Raw genomic sequence first — 16,521 nt, 5'->3', positions numbered from 1 at the left:
TATGAACATGCACTAAATGGTCTTCCTTTCCTAAGACAACTCAGAGTAATAGAAGTAAATGTAAACAATTCTTTATGCCAAGTAATTTAATAGTGAAATGAATGAAATGATTATCAGATGAATTAATAATAGAAAATAAGCAAATAACAGCCAAAAACCTGAATCAGTGCTATGTTCCAGCTGTTTTGTTGTTTCTTTGCAATGAATCTAAAGAAATAAAATTGAATGAAATGAAGCAACGCTGCTTCTCTCTGTCCTCCTCTGTCCAGTGAGCACTATGTTGTGGAGGTGAAGGTTCCAGCGAGAATGTTTGAGTCGCTGCCTCTGCAGATTAAAGAAGGACAGTTGCTTCACGTGTATCCAGTACTTTTTAATGTTGGAATCAATGAGCAGCAAACTCTTGCTGAGAGGTAAGGTTCAGATATAAGACCAGTCTTTTTTTTAATTGTTATGAATATGCTGAGTAATTCCACATGTTGCTGTACATAGACACTGGATTCATGGGTAGCATTTTCCTTTCTTCCATACTAAGCTACTTGATATAGCAGACAGAATTATTCATATTTAAGGATTCCTGGCTCATATCAAGTTTAAATATGGCAAAATAATAAGGAAAATATTGGTGTCAATACCAGAATATTTGCATGGGTTAGCTTTCTTCATGTTTCCAAATACCTATGTATATGTATCAAATTTTAGAATTGTTTTATGCTCACATGTATTTCAGCATTGTAAACTCTGCTAATTTTGTCAACATTTCCTGGACCTAAAACATGTTATCCTTTCCTTTATTTACTAAAATAATTGTTATTGGAGGACCCTGTATATGAACACATATCCTTTATATCCTTATATGAACACATCCTTTCATATTAGTTTACTCAGTTTACTCAGTTAAATGACAGATGATTTTCTGTGATTTCATAAGTAATGGTAAGAAATCATTTTTTAGCAGATAAAGGAATTACTTTAGCATCTTAGATGGTTCACATGTCAGTTCAGTTCAGTTCAGTTGCTCAATCGTGTCCAACTCTTTGCAACCTCATGAATCGCAGCACGCCAGGCCTCCCTGTCCATCACAAACTCCTGGAGTTTACTCAAACTCATGCCCATCGAGTCGGTGATGCCATCCAGCCATCTCATCCTCTGCCGTCCCTTTCTCCTCCTGCCCCCAATCCCTTCCAGCATCAAGGTTTTTTCCAACAAGTCAACTCTTCACATGAGGTGGCCAAAGTATTGGAGTTTCAGCTTCAGCATCAGTCCTTCCAATGAACACCCAGGACTGATCTCCTTTAGGATGAACTGGTTGGATCTCCTTGCAGTCCAAGGGACTCTCAAGAGTCTTCTTCAACAACACAGTTCAAAAGCATCAATTTTTCAGCGGTTCACATGTAGAGATTATCAAAAACACTTAAGAGTTAAGGTTCACAGAATACATTTTTAAAAGATTCTCTAAAACTTCTTACAGAAAGAAGTTACTGTCTTGCTGTAAAGCCTGGCTGAAAAAGCTCCCCAAAGCTAAACTTTTGGAGAGTATTTAAAATGCTTCCTTATCTATAATTTACTCTCTATATATCTCCTACCCACATCATTAGCTAGTGTGTTCTTTGCCATGATTTGATAAGAATGCTTTAATCCTTTAGTGTTGTTTTTTTAACTAAACTAAAAAACCACTACATTTATAGAAGGCAGCAGAAGAGCATCAGTAAGGAGGCTGGCATCCTTCATGGAGTGGATAGAAAAAAACAGTTCACAGAAGTGAGCTAGTCCCTGGGAGAGTGGAGGGCTCTCTGTGTGCCTGCAGCAGTGTGTTTAAGGCTGTATGCAGCTCAGTATCTGGTCCTGCTCTTCTGGATCGCTCCTCAAGCTATCACTGGTGAAGAGGAAGATTGGAGGGATCAAAAGAGAGGGGAGAGTTTTTGTGTCTTTAGAGATACAGCCCTGCAGAGATGGAGAAACTAACTTGGACAGAGTGTCAGTCATGCAGAGGCATGGGGTTAGTGTTTTAGATTTATTTCATTCAGGTTCACATATGATGATTGTAAGAATACTTTGGTATGTCAAAAAAGATTGGTGGAATCAGGGCCGGTGGAAACTGGAATATGTTAGATTTCACCATTATGCAATGTTGTTTCAAAAAGCAGACTCCTCCCTTGCAAAACTATTACCATCTATTTAAAAAAGAAAGATAAAAAAAGTTACTTTTGGGTCCTGTTTTATAAATCATAACTATTCTCTTTTTTCTATATTTAGGTTTGGAGATGTCTCTTTGCAAGAAAGTATTAATCAGGAAAATTTTGAACTCCTTAAAGAGTATTGCACAGTATTTATGGAAAAGATGCCTCCTGATTGTAAGTATGCAAGCTACCAAAAAAAAAGAAAAAACCACAACAATAATAATTTCTTGATTAATAATTCTTTGGGAGAGGACAGACATAAAGGTCAACGGAAGAAAAAAGCATGGGGTGGGAATGTGAGAGTGATTTTGAAATTGTTTGCACCAAAGAGACTGATTGCCAAGGTGGCCTCGCAGACACCTGCCTCGTTGTTCTGATTGCACTCAAGTGTGTCCTGCTGCTCATACTAGGACATTAATTTCAGTGTCCTTGGAAAGTGCCAGAAGTGAAAAATAAGGAATTCATAATTAGAAATCTCAATTGAATCCAACAGAAATTTTGTAGAATTCTTAACTACATAGAAGACTTTAATAAAGATGTAGGTTTCTGATTTGTAGTCTACATCAGATATTATCTCTAGCATATATATGTGTGTGTATTGGTTTTCATTTGCTTAATTGTGTCTGACTCTTTGCGACCCCATGGACTGCAGCACACCAGGCTTCTCTGTCCTTCACCATCTCCTGGAACTTGCTCAAACTCACGTCCATTGAGTCAGTGATGCCATCCAACCATCTCATCCTCTGTTGTCCCCTTCTCCTGCCTTCTATCTTTCCCATAATCAGAATCTGTGTGTGTGTGTGTTTCTATATATTCCTATACATATAAATCAGAACATAAATTTTGCAAGTAATTAAAAGTGATATAAATTAAGGCACAAATTATTGAACACACTTACTGCAATATTTATGTGAACATGTTGGGGTGTAAACCTATAGAAATACATTTTACATTTTGTTTTCTGTTTTCTTTTGGGCCATGGTTCAGTACTGCCATCTTTTTTTTCCCCCCACAAAATTAAGCACGTGTTTGAGCAATCCAAAATCACAGTTTCAAGAATGTATTTGGAGCTCTTCCGTAAGTACTATACATAAATAAGTAGAGCTACTTAGATAGTCACAATAAGAAACTAGGTTTTAATAAAGTAAGAAATATTGTTACCAAAAGCTGTAATTAAACTCTGCCTGTCATCTATCTGCTGGCAATTTGTTCACTGATCTGTATTCTGATACTTAGTTTGAAATAGCTTAGGTAGCAGAGTACTTAGGTCTCTTTATAACACAGTGATTTTACTTCAGAATATTACAGTAGCATAAGCACATCCATATATGTATCATTAGAAAATTTTACTGCTGTTTTTATGTTTTATTTCACATAAAATATTTTTAATGCCAAAATGAAATTAAGTACAGAGGGATTCTTTGGCGGTCAGCATACTTATGAATTTCAGATGTGTAAATTACTTGGAAGGTTAATAATATAAACAAAACTATCTTGCTTTAGTAAGTAATGGGAAAAGTTTATTATAACTTGGATGTTTCTGGATAATTCTCTCACAGTTGCTTGTAATTTGGAAGTAATTCCCGGAATTTTTATAGACAACTTGATTTCTATTTATATATATTTCAAAGTGAGATCCCTGTACCAGCAGCATCAGTATCACCTGGAAATTTGTTATCAATGCAAATACTCAGGGCCCTCTGCAGACTGCACTTGCCCTGCAATCTTTTAATAAGACTTCCAGGTGATTTCTGACCCATGCTAATATTTGAGAACCAATGCTATACCATCTCTAATCACAACACACGTTATATTAAAAAGTAGGTTGTTGTTGATAAAGTCTTTGGAAGATTTCAATACTGTATACATAAACAATTATGCACTCCAAAAAAAGAAATATGTATAAATAATTGTTGAAGTGTTTCTCAGATAGGAAATACAAAGTAATCCCTACATTCAAGTCATTTAAACTCTTCATGGGAGTGTAAGTTTTAAAAATTTGAAGAACATGAGATCTCATATAATGTATTGCTAATTAAAATAACAGTTTTAGAAACATATAAATATATCTCATCCTTGAAAACAGGCTGGACTTTTGCATCAAATCAGTTTTATTTCATTAGTTGAAATAAATTCTTAACATACTGAATTTTTCTGATATTTTGTTTCCTGTTACATCAACATATTTTTGAGACAGCGCTATCATAGATTTGGCGCAAAATGAAGGTGTGACGTGACTGTGGTTATTTTCCATAACAAAAGTCTGAACCATATCTATGGAATTATACTGACATATATAGGATTATTCCTCATGCAGAAATATTGTAACCCAAAGCATCACTGGATTGCACTCCATTCAAGGAAGAACCAAAATGTTTTATTAAGAGTGGGGATAAAGGTTAGGCTATTTGTTAAGAAGGAAAAAATTTCCATGTGGGATCATATACCTAATCCATATAATTACTATTTTTCTTTCATAGTGAAATCAAGGGATAATTTGTAGTAGTGTTAAAAGGATAAGTTAACCTCTAACCATATTACTTTCACTTATTCATCCATTTTGGATATCCTATCCGTCAATTTACTTACCCTGATTTTTTATGATTTATGAACTAGTCAGATTCTGTTAGTAAGTAAAAACTTTCTTTTTTATCCCAAAAGATTTTTTTTTTAATTTAGGGATGTCCCCTAGTTTTGCAATATCAGGAGTTAATGAATAAGTTATTTTAGCCTATATTTTCACTTTCAATCAAGCAGTACCATCCTTTTACTTTTCTTATACTTAACTTTTATGGTCTAAAACATTGATTCTTCCCCACATATTCTCCAAGTCTGTTAAATATATAGTAGGTTCAGTTGATAGCCTCAATTCAGCAGTCTACACATGCAGAATCCTTTTGTCCTAATAGTTCTATCAGCCGTACTGATGGGACACACACCCCTTAGGAGTTATTAGTGGGGAGGGGAGTAAAATTAAAGTTGCCAGGCAACAGAACCCCATTTCCTTTCAGTGTGTTCGGCATAGTCTGGTGATTTATAGACTGATCTATTTGAAAGTCTCAAGTTCTCTTGGAAGAAATAATCAAATTCAAGAATTACTATCCTCCAACTCCATCTTCCTTGTATCTGCAGAAGGGCCATTAGTGAAAGGCTTGGTGCATTGGAATGGCCTCTCTCTCTCTGTCTCTCTGTCTCTGTCTGTCTGTCTGTCTCTCTCAGCAGATTCATGGGATCTAGAGCGGTACATATACGTGTATGTATAGATGTACAGTTAGACATATATGCATGTTTTTACCTATATATGTATATTTCTTGCTCCAATAGACGTTTCAGCAAAGATTTACAGGAAAAGAATCACCCATTCTTGGCTCCCTCCTCTGTAACAGGCACTTCCCAGCCCTAGATCCCATGAATCTGCCAAGAGAGAGGCCATTCCCACCTATCAAGTATTCCGCTAATGGAATAGATAAATGTGTACATACATTTGTGTAGATATATGTGTACGTGTATACAGATATGTGTATGAATGCATGTACACGCAAATGTATATATACATATACACATGTATGTATTATATATGTATCTGAGGTTGGTATCAGACAGAGCTGTTGATGGCTGAGAGGTCTGTGCTCTGTCTGGGTACCTTGTGTTGTGGATTTCTCCCTTGACATTTTCCTGGCTTAGTGATGCAGCTTTCAGACAGTTGTCTTGCCGCCTTGACTCTAAGGCATGGTAAATCATCCAGAGCTACTTCCCCTCAGGTCCTGCCTGTGATATCACTGGCCCCTTTGATCAACTAGGGAAGCTCCCACGGGGCAGAAATGAGTGTTTCTCTCTCTCTGGCTCTGATCTTCCAGATGGGTTTGATGAGTTCAGAAACCTTTCAAGGCCCCTTTCATACCCTACCAAAAGCATTAAGACACTTAAGGGGCGGGTTAGCAAAATAAAATAAAGTACTGCTGCAAACTGCTGGCACAGACTGCTCCATGATTTAGAGTAACCATCTCATCTCACATGATCCAAGGCCCCTGAGTTTCATAAAAGGAGCAGATGAAATGCTGTCTTTTCCCTTTAAATGAGGACTGACCACGTGTCAATTTGTAATCTCCAATCTCTCATTTCTCTCTTTGGTAATAATGCCCTTCTCTTGTCTTTTTTCCAAAGCAAAGGAGAGGAACATTTTCATGCAGTTCTGTTGGAGGGCTGCCATTTATTGGTCCCTGTGTGAGGGCTTTAAGGGTGGGCTGTTCTAGCTTGTGAGCTTAGAAGGGGGATCAGGCAGGGCCTTTACTGAGCTGATGTCAACTACCTCCAAGATATTTGATGTCCCTGTCTTACATATAATATTTCATCAACTGTAGCATAAAAATTGCGCAAAAATTTTTTAGAAAAAATTCATAGGCTGATGATGAGGGTAAGTAAAATGTTGTTGTTATATTTCATCCTGTATTTTTTTGGCTGTGGTTGTTGTAAGCCTCCCATTCAATTTAGCAGACATTGAGAGAGACCACGTCATGTATAAGACTCTGTGCCTATTGCTATGGATGGTGAAAGATGAAAGGCTCTGTCCCTGGTAGCTTATACTTTCATGACTCAGCATGATCAAGGAATCATGTATCTTAACTCTAAATCTCTTCGCTCAGTCATGTCTGACTCTTTGCAACCCCATGGACTGTAGCCCACCAGGCTCCTCTGTCCATGGGATTCTCTAGGCAAGAATTCTGGAATGGGTTGCCATATCCTCCTCCAGGGAATCTTCTCAACCCAGGGATTGAACCCAGGTCTCCCACATTGCAGGCAGATTCTTTACTGTCTTGAGCCACAAGGGAAACCCTCTTTCCAGAATACTAGTTGCTCTTTCTTAGTATTGATCCTTTCTGTGAAAAATTTACTTTTGTTTTTGTTGCTTTTGTTGTCGAAAAAGTGTTAGTTTCCCCTTGATCATTTCTGACATTCATTGTGTGGTCATGAATTGCCACAGATTTCACTTCTCATGGGGAAAAAGAAAAGTGCCTGTGAATTCTTTCCATCTTCAGAAATAAGAGAGTAGGATTGTTGTTGTTCAGTCATGAGGTCGTGCCGAACTCTTTGTGTCCCCGTGGACTATAGTACTAATATTTTATGGATAATTCATTTTAGAGGAATTGTTTAAATAATTTTCTATGTATTCCATGTAGGAAATGAGAAAACGTACATGATAGGAGGAGAGTATCTGTAATAGAGAGGAAGGAGGACTAAGGAGCCTGCAACAAAATGGAGAAATGTTTAGATTCAGGGTCATCGAGCATCACTGTAGCTAAATGAAAAGAATATCAACTGGGAGAAGGTGAGCAAGAATAACAATTGTGGGGACTTCCCTGGTGGCCCAGTGGTTAAGAAATCTGCCTTGTAATGCAAGGGACGCAAGTTCCATTCCTGATCAAGGAACTAATATCCCTTGTGCGACAACTATTGAGCCCGTGCATCACAGCTAGAGAGAAGCCGATGTGCTGCAACAAAAGATCACACATACTGCAACTAAGACCCGATGCAGCCAAATAAATGAATAAATAAAGAACTTCAAAAATAGAATAAGAATGTGTTGTTGAAGGAAGAAGAATGAGGATTAAAGAGAAGCTGTTGGATTCGGTGGTTAAGAGTATTTGATGATATTTGATGGAGTAGTTTTAATAAAAGCATGGGTTGAAACCACATCACAAGCATTCAGGCAGAGAACTCATGATGTGCAAGTAAAGAAACAGAGGAAAAGTCACCCTGAGGAAACGTAACGTGAATGCAAAGTAGAGAAGTGAAAAAGTAGACTCAAAGCAAGAATTGAGTGAGAAGGTTTCTCTTTTTTTTTCTCTTTGCTTTAGTTTCCTAAGAAACTATAGCAGAAGAAACAGAAATTATAAAGACAGACAGAATTGCCGAGGGTAAGCTGGTAAACACATGCCCTTGACCACCTTATCTGGAGGTTCTATAGAGGGGTACAATGGTGAGGCCTCTGGAACTGACCAGAATGCCTGCAAAGGGCTCTGAGACAGAGCAGAGGACAGGCCTCCCGTAGCAAGCAAAGTCAGAACCCTCACTGAAGGGGACAGAGTAGTACTCTGGTTTTTAGAAAAAGGAAGCTGCCCCGCCTGGCTGAAGCCCTTTAACACCTGAAGAATTCTAACCAAAGGTCACAGATAATTCTTTAGTTTGATGTTCTGAGTACAGATGGTTTGAAAGGAGTCCAAAGAGAAGTTCTGGCTTGGTCTTTATACCCCTGCTGGTCTACCAACGTCATCAGGTCTGCCATGGTCCCCTGATGGCTTCAGAGGAAAAATCTTGAAAAAAGATGTTGTTTACATCCACCATGCTGTTGCTGCTAAGGCTCTTCAGTCGTGCCCGACTCTGCGACCCCGTAGACGGCAGCCCACCAGGCTCCCCCGTCCCTGGGATTCTCTAGGCAAGAACACTGGAGTGGGTTGCCATTTCCTTCTCCAATGCATGCATGCATGCTAAGTCGCTTCAGTCGTGTCCGACTCTGGGCAACCCCATGGATAGCAGCCCACCAGGCTTCTCTGTATACGGGATTCTCTAGGCAAGAATACTGGAGTGGGTTGCCATTTCCTTCTCCACACATCCACCATACTAACTTTCAAAATTAGATCAATCATGGTTTCCCTTGTTATCTTATCAAGCTCTTTTAAATAATTTATAGTTAATTATTTAACTATAGTTCATAAAAGCTGTGCAGGAATGCCACACATTCCGATGCTCACTTTTGCTGAGCTAAGATTTGGTTAACAAGGTGCAATTTACTGATTTTTGTTGCTTTGAATTTATATTTTCAGTTAACATTTTTTGTTTTTAGTTTTCCGATTTATCTTACCTCTCACTTAAAAATAGAGCATAGGAGCAAAGCTGTTCAGTTAAGGATAAAATTAGAAAGAAAATTATTATAGACATTAAAACTCAAAATAATGTGAAATATTTTTTAAAAAAGTAATAAGACTCCACTAGGACAAGAAAAACCTTCAAATGAGAGGATTTCCCAGAAATAAATGAAAAAGAAAAACTTGACTGTGAATACAGTGTTGAATATCTAAAAGTGGCATTTGTTAGATCAGAGAATGAATCAACTCACCCCTTAACATCTCATACCTTGTCTTTTTAAAGTATTGCCATTGAGGGACTTCCGTGGCAGTCCAGTGGTGAAGACTTAGCCTCCAACGCAGGGAGGGCGGGTTCAATCCCTAGTTGGGGAGTTAAGATCCCTCATGCCTTGGGGTCAAAAGATCAAAACATGAAAAAGAAGGAATATTGTAACAACTTCAATATAGACTTTAAAAATGGTCCACGTCAAGAAAAATATCTTTTAAAAAAGAAAATATCGTCATTGAAAATTTAACCAGTTTTTCAAACTTAACACATCTCTATAGTAAGTCAAGATAATTTTTCTAGAACAAATATGTGGTAATAGTTTCCTGAATGATAATACTGCATTTTGTTTCTAGAAGAAATGAAAAGACTGGAACCACTAAAATATCATTCATAATTGTACTTTGTGTGAAATGAGTTTACAAATGAATACACTTCAGATTATTGCTGAAAAAGAACTAACTACAATGTTTATAGCACATATTTTGCCCCGGAAGAAATCAGCCCTAGGTCTTGGCAGACGTCTTTAGCCTATCGCCCCGTTGGATTCTCCACACTGTTGGCAGCCAGGGAGTGTGGTAACCCGGGAGTGTGGTCACATGCTAACAGATATCTTGTGTTACAGATGGATAAAGTCAAGGAGCCACATATAAATCAGTTCTTGGAATACTGAACATGTATCAGAGAGAAGAGTTGTACCACATTTGCTCTGTTTATCAGTGAAAAGGCTGCTTAGATGGATATTTTCTTCAGTTAGTGGTTATCTTATGAGCTCTGTTGCAGAACAGAAAGTGTGTGATGAAATCAATACTGACAGCATCAGCTCTGTGTGCTGGGTCGACAGGCAGTGCTCCCTAAACAAAGAAAGCTGTCTCTGAATATTCATCCACTTACTGCTTACAATCGGAACCCACGTATATGGATGCACACAACACGGCTTGCCGTCACTATGAGTTTGAACACGTTGCCTTCACTTCATAGAATAAGCTGTGGTGGGTGTTTGTTCTCCCTACCCTTCAGAGCTGTCTGCCCCTGGACTACCACTTAAATTGAGCCTGGCCTCCAGTCCTGGGGCTTCCCCGATGTCTCCTTGGTAAAGAATCTGCCTTCAGTGCAGGAGGTATGGGAGGCACGGGTTCGATCCCTGGGTTGGGAAGATCCCCTGGAGAAAGAAATGGCAACCCACTCATTTTCTTGCCTGAGAAACCACATGAACAGAGGAGCCTGGCAGGTTATAGTCCACAGGGTCGCAAAAAGTCAGACATATCTGAGCGCAGCACTCCAGTCCTTGGCAGCCTTTGCAAGTGACTTGAATTTATAAAGTAAGGAAATGAAGGAAAGCAAATATCTCAGAAGGCGTTAACACACCCATGCAATGATTGTGCGCACGCATACACCTAACTAAAAGTCAGCAATCCTGATTGTTTCTACTGAGTGAAAGAACTTTCTGATACAGGTTAACTATTCTGCAGCTTTCAAAGTAAATTTCTAAATTATTACCTTTCTCCCCACACCTGGTAATACTAGACTTCCTCTGAAAGGTTCACATTAATGTAGAGAGACCCTTTATGAACATGAGGATAGACCCTTAGCATTCCCAGAACAGTGACATCAGAGGCTGCTGTTTAATTCTGTCAACTAGGTTTCAACTGTGGGTGACAAAATGCACTGTTAGACCCTTACCCCATCACTTTTCTCCTTTTCTGAGTATCTTTCATTTGCTTCCTTCCCATTGTCTATAAACTTTGAGGGTGAGATCAGGGTATGACTAACCTGCAGGTGGTTAGAAAGGTGTCTGAATTTGATAGAATATGCTAGCCCAGACTGTCCTGTGGTAACTTGAAAAATAATTCAAATTTCTTAGTAGGCATATTAGTCAGAGCCCAGTCATGCAGATGAGCATTTTAGGAATTTACTGTGGAAGATCGGAGATAAACATGAATAAACTGAGGAGAAATTAACCAGGGTGATGTAGCCACCCAGCATTTAGCAATAGCCGGAATCTAGCAGTAGCTAACCCAGGTCCTGAAGAGACCTCGGTCGGCTGGCCCCAGCGCACAAAAATTGCCTTTCCCCACCTCCATCTAGGTTCTTGGTGGGGACTGTCCAGTAGAAGGTGGGACTGTGGGCTGAGAAGTTGCCCTGTGCATGCTGAAGTCACGGAGAAGCCACAGCCATTTCCAGAGACAGCAAGCGAAACAGGTGGAGAGAGAAATATCCTAGTTTCTGGCTTCTTTCTCCTACTTCATCTCCCTCTCAATCCTCATTGCTTTAACTTAATTATAAATCAACGGGCAGCAAGTAGCCTGGGAAATGAGGCTACCTGCTATTAACAGCAGAATGGAAAAGGGTTCAGATAGTGAGGGCTGATCAGTGTGGACCAACACAATCTACCCTTTGCCACACAGCACCTCTCCTCACTTCATCCATGAAAGAATCATCTCAAACAAATCCGTATGGGGTTGTGGGGTCAGCGTTTTGTGTTTTAACAAGTCCCCTCTGTATTGAGCAGTGAGATTTGAGTGTGTGTGTATGTGTGTGTGTGTGTATGTGTTAGTCACTCAGTTGTGTCCAGCTCTTTGCCACCCCATGGACTGTAGCCCACCAGGCTCCTCTGTCCATGGGATTCTCCAGGCAAGAATACTGGAGTGGGTTGCCAGCCCCTCCTCCATGGGATCTTCTCAATCCAGGGAACAAACCCAGGTCTCCTGCATTGCAGGCAGATTCTTTCCCATCTGAGCCACCAGGGAAGCCCAAGATTTGAGACCCACTAGCTTAGATTTGTAAGATGTTACACGTTTATCTATCAAAGTATAAATCTGTGTTTTGCATTTCATTAATACTCTTGCCATGAAAGTAGAAGGAAGTGAACATTTTCAGAGTAGTAAAACTGTAATATCTTTTATTTATTTGTTGTTTCACAAACATTTATTGACCTAAGTGAAATGTGTATATAAAACAATTCAACTGTAATCTTGATTCTGTTCAGCATGAGATGATCTTGATTTATTGTGTCAAGTTGAATTAATGTGTCTCAGTTTCCTAAGCACAAAGAATAATCTGAATACTATAGGCTGTTTGGGCATTTCTAATAAACTTAGGGATATAAAATGGCAGAAGATTCAAGAATTTTCTTAACACATGATAATCCTTTCAATAGGAACTATAAATTACTATTATATAATTTATTTAGTAGTAATTTCTGTTTTCCAGACATCTCAACCTTGATACTATGTAGACATACAGATATACAAATGAAAACTCTAGTTAGTCATCCAAATATTTTGCTTTTTATTTCGAACTTATGTGTATTTGGAAACATTCAGATGGCTGAGGAATTTTTCACATATCCATATGTTTGGCATTGCATAGACATATAAAAAGATGAGGGAAAGGGTTTGGCAGTACATGGGAAAATTGTGTTATAATGAAGGACTTCCTGAATGTTGAAAATGTTCCCCCAAGCAGGCAAAATTGCAATTCAAAGATTACTGTCTTCAATTTTTCTCCTCTTATGTTTCTACTAAACCAACTCTAGTCAGCCTTTGGTCCACATTACTTTACTGGAACTGATTTTGTCAATATTTCTATCTCTTAAAGTCAGTAGTCCTCTCTGTCCTCATCCTATGTGATCTAGTAATAGTTTTGACATGATTATTTTTCCCCTCTTTCATCATTGGTCTTCCAGACCACCCCCCTACTTTTCTGTGATTAGCCTTGTCCACTGGCTGCTGTGTTTCAACCTCCATTATTGATTCCACATTACCTTTTTGACCTCTAAATGCTGAGGGTACCAGCCTCCAGTCCACAGATGTCCACTCTGTTCCCTTGTTGAACAGCCTCATTGCTTTATATACCATCCTTTCATTATCCACCTCCATACAGTCCATCTGCAATGAAGGAGACCTGAGTTCAATCCTTGGGTTGGGAAGATTCTTTGGATAAGGGAATGGCAACCCATTCCAGGATTCTGGAGAATCCCATGGACAGAGGAGCCTGGTGGGCTACAGTTCCTGGGGTTACTTAAAGTTACACATGACTAAGCAACTAACACACACACATACCTGCATCCCCAGCCCATCTCTCGCCCCTAAACTCATCCATCCTGTTCAACACCTCAAATTCTGTTCCTTATGCGCCCTTAAAAATGTATCCCTCCCACTGTCTTCTGCATTTCCGTTTTTATCATTTCTAACTTTTTCTTGTTTTGGAAAATAATGAGAGTCAACCTTGACTCCTCTTTTCTTCACACCCCGTTTTCAGTGCATCAGAAAATGTCATTGGCTCTATTTTCAAAATGTATGACCAGCTCTCTCCACCTGTTTTGCTATGACTGTGTGCAAATCCTTGTTCCTCCTGCTGCCAGATGACGGCAAAAACCTTTTCAGGTTCTCTTTGTTTCCTCTCTCCACCTCCTTCAATAGATTTTTTGATCACAGCAGCCACGGTGACCTTTTAAAGATGAAAATGTGATCATGTCTCTCTTTAAAGCCATCCAATAGCCCCTTGTTTTTTATTACAAAGTAACAATCTAAATTCTTACAATGTCTCTAAATTCTTACAAAGCTCCCCATAATCTGGCAAAACCTCTGATTTTATGATTCCACTCTCCTATCTCTTTCTCTCTCCTTCCCTCTGTTTGTCTTTCCCTCCTTCCATCTCTTGCTTCACTCTGCCACACACAGACCTCTAGCTGTTTCTTAGGAATTTTTTCCTTGGCTGTTTCCTCTGCCTTATATGTTTCCCACCATTTAAAACACTTACCTCCTATAAGTCTTTGTCCAAATGTCACTTTCTCAGTAAGGCCTTTCTTGACTACCCTGTTGACAATTGTGATCTCTAATGCCCTGGTGCCCTTCTTGCTTTATTTTTCTATCTATGTTCAAACATCTATCACTATCTAGTATACAATATGTCAAGTACCTTGCTTGGCTATAACTCCTCATTAAAACATAAGCTTCATGAGGACAAGGCTCCTTGTCTATTTGTTGACTTTTTTTTCCAATAACCAAAAATATTGTCTGGCACATACCTTATACTCTGTAAATATTTGTTGAATGATGAATGAGTGAGTGGGATAGATTGGGTCATTTATTTAGTCGAATGTTTTGAAGATGATAAGGGACAAGAGGGCCTGGTGTGCTGCAGTCTATGGGGTCGCAAAGAGTCAGACACAATTCAACAAGTGAACAACAAATGTTTTGAAGAATCAGGGAACAATTGGATCTTGGAAATAACCTAACGTATTCCAAAGAATATCTTGCTACTAATAATTGTTGGGGAATGAAAGAATTGTATAGTTAAATGATTTTGGGCTTCACTTGATCACACTGAAAATGTTAAGATCTGTAGCACAGCAAGCATTCATTTTATGTAAAAGATCAGGAGATAAATAATTCAGATTTTTCAGGCCATGTGATCTGTCACAACTCCTGGACTCTGCCATTGAAGTGCAAAATAAGCCATTAACAATATGTAAATTAATGAACTTGGCTGAATTCTAATGAAACTGTATTTATAAAAACACAGAATTGGCTGAGTTTAGCCTGCAAGCCATAGTTTGCCAACCCTAATCTAAGTATGTGCACGCACGCATGTGTGGTCAGTCGTGTCCGACTCTGCAGCCCATGGACTGTAGCCCACCAGGCTCCTCTGTCCATGGGATTCTCCAGGCAAGAATACTGGAGTGCGTTGCCATTCCCTTCTCCAGGGGACCTTCCTGACCCAGCGATCAACCCAAGTCTCCTGCATCTCCTGCATTGGCAGGTGGATTCTTTACCACTACGCCATAATCTACAGTACCTAAATTTATTTAATTTTGTTTAAAATAGCATTTTTATTTCATTGTAGAACTACCAAAAAACCCATAGAATATTCATCATCTTCTTAACTACATGTTCCTCAGGACATAGTTAAGATTAACACTAATGTAGTTTAACCCTATAATTGGTTATGAAGAGTTTGGTATCCTGGATAACTTTTGTTAAATTCACACACCCAGGTAATGGGAGAACAGGGATAAATTCTTTAATTTCTGACTACCAGTTAAATGTTCTTCTTACTTCTTATGCTGCTACTCTTCCACGGCTATTGAAGGACCCTGATCTTCTGAATTTAAAATTTATTTTCAGTTCATTGCAGAAGAGACTCTGATGTACTGACCTGTTAAAATTTTTAATGTTGATATAGATTAAGATAATTTTTAAATTTTATATGTCTCTTAAAGCAGTCCTGTATCTTATCGAAAAGTGATACAAAACTATTCAATTTCAATTTTCCATATCATGTAAAACTAGACACAGACTTCTAGTGTCTCTTGTAGGATGAATCACAGCAATAAATACAAACAATGCTGCAAATAGCAAAGATAGACACACATCCTCGCATACACACAGGCAAATGGCCACCTCCCTGTTCAAGTCACCATTGATCTTTGCATCTTCTTTGTCACTTCATGCCCCTCACAAATCAGATCCATCAACCCTGTTCTCCAATTTGTGTGGATCAAGGCTCAGATTTCTAGCCTTTTAGTCATCCTTCCATTTTTCTACATCCCTTTCTTCTCAGTGGGGTCTTCTTTCTTTAGACTTCTTTCACCACTCACTGAAGATTAGCTGGACTCCCAGTAAACCTGTCTATTTAATATGCACCAAATGGCATGAAATCCAAAGATATGAATTCAATTAAAAGTTCATTTAGGTGAATCACTTGCTGCTTTGAGTGTCTCCATTTCATTATGAGCTAAATGAGAATAATTAGTCCTTATGTACCTGTTCATCATCTACCATTATCTCAGTGGAGAAAGGAAGTTAATATTTTCAGTGTCAGTTTGCAGGATGAGAAGTTGTCACACTGCACTTATGAACATTAGCAAGTCAGATAAGATAATGGTTGTATGTGCTTTGAGCTTCTCAAGAGAATTCTGTTTTTCCTGTGTATACACATTGATCTAGTTACATTTGATTGTAAAGCTCTTTCTGTAGCCATCTATATGAAAGTGAAAGTCACTCTGTCATATCTGACTCTTTGTGACCCCATGGACTATACATTCCATGGAATTCTCCAGGACAGAATACTGGAGTGGGTAGTCTTTCCCTTTTCCAGGGGATCTTCCCAACCCAGGGATTGAACCCAGGTCTCTTGCATTGCAGGCAAATTCTTTATCAGCTGAGCCACAAGGGAAGCCCAGCTCTCTATATGGATCTATCCATATAGC

General features: G+C 38.8%; 1 protein-coding gene across 3 annotated transcripts in view; it reads left to right on the top strand.

The window, feature by feature from the left end:
* The window catches only part of INPP4B (inositol polyphosphate-4-phosphatase type II B), an 838,347-nt gene that overhangs the window by 755,797 nt on the left and 66,029 nt on the right, over positions 1-16,521 (top strand). For all 3 annotated transcript variants that reach the window (XM_065904252.1, XM_065904253.1, XM_065904254.1), the window contains 2 exons: positions 270-410; positions 2,254-2,351. In XM_065904252.1, coding sequence (XP_065760324.1) covers positions 270-410; positions 2,254-2,351 — 239 coding nt within the window. The remainder of the gene's footprint in view (positions 1-269; positions 411-2,253; positions 2,352-16,521) is intronic.

This window comes from Muntiacus reevesi, chromosome 13, assembly GCF_963930625.1.
Source record: "Muntiacus reevesi chromosome 13, mMunRee1.1, whole genome shotgun sequence".
Lineage (NCBI taxonomy): Eukaryota > Metazoa > Chordata > Mammalia > Artiodactyla > Cervidae > Muntiacus > Muntiacus reevesi.
The sequence above is the reverse complement of the archived record's forward strand: the minus strand, read 5'-3'. Positions and strand labels throughout refer to the sequence as shown.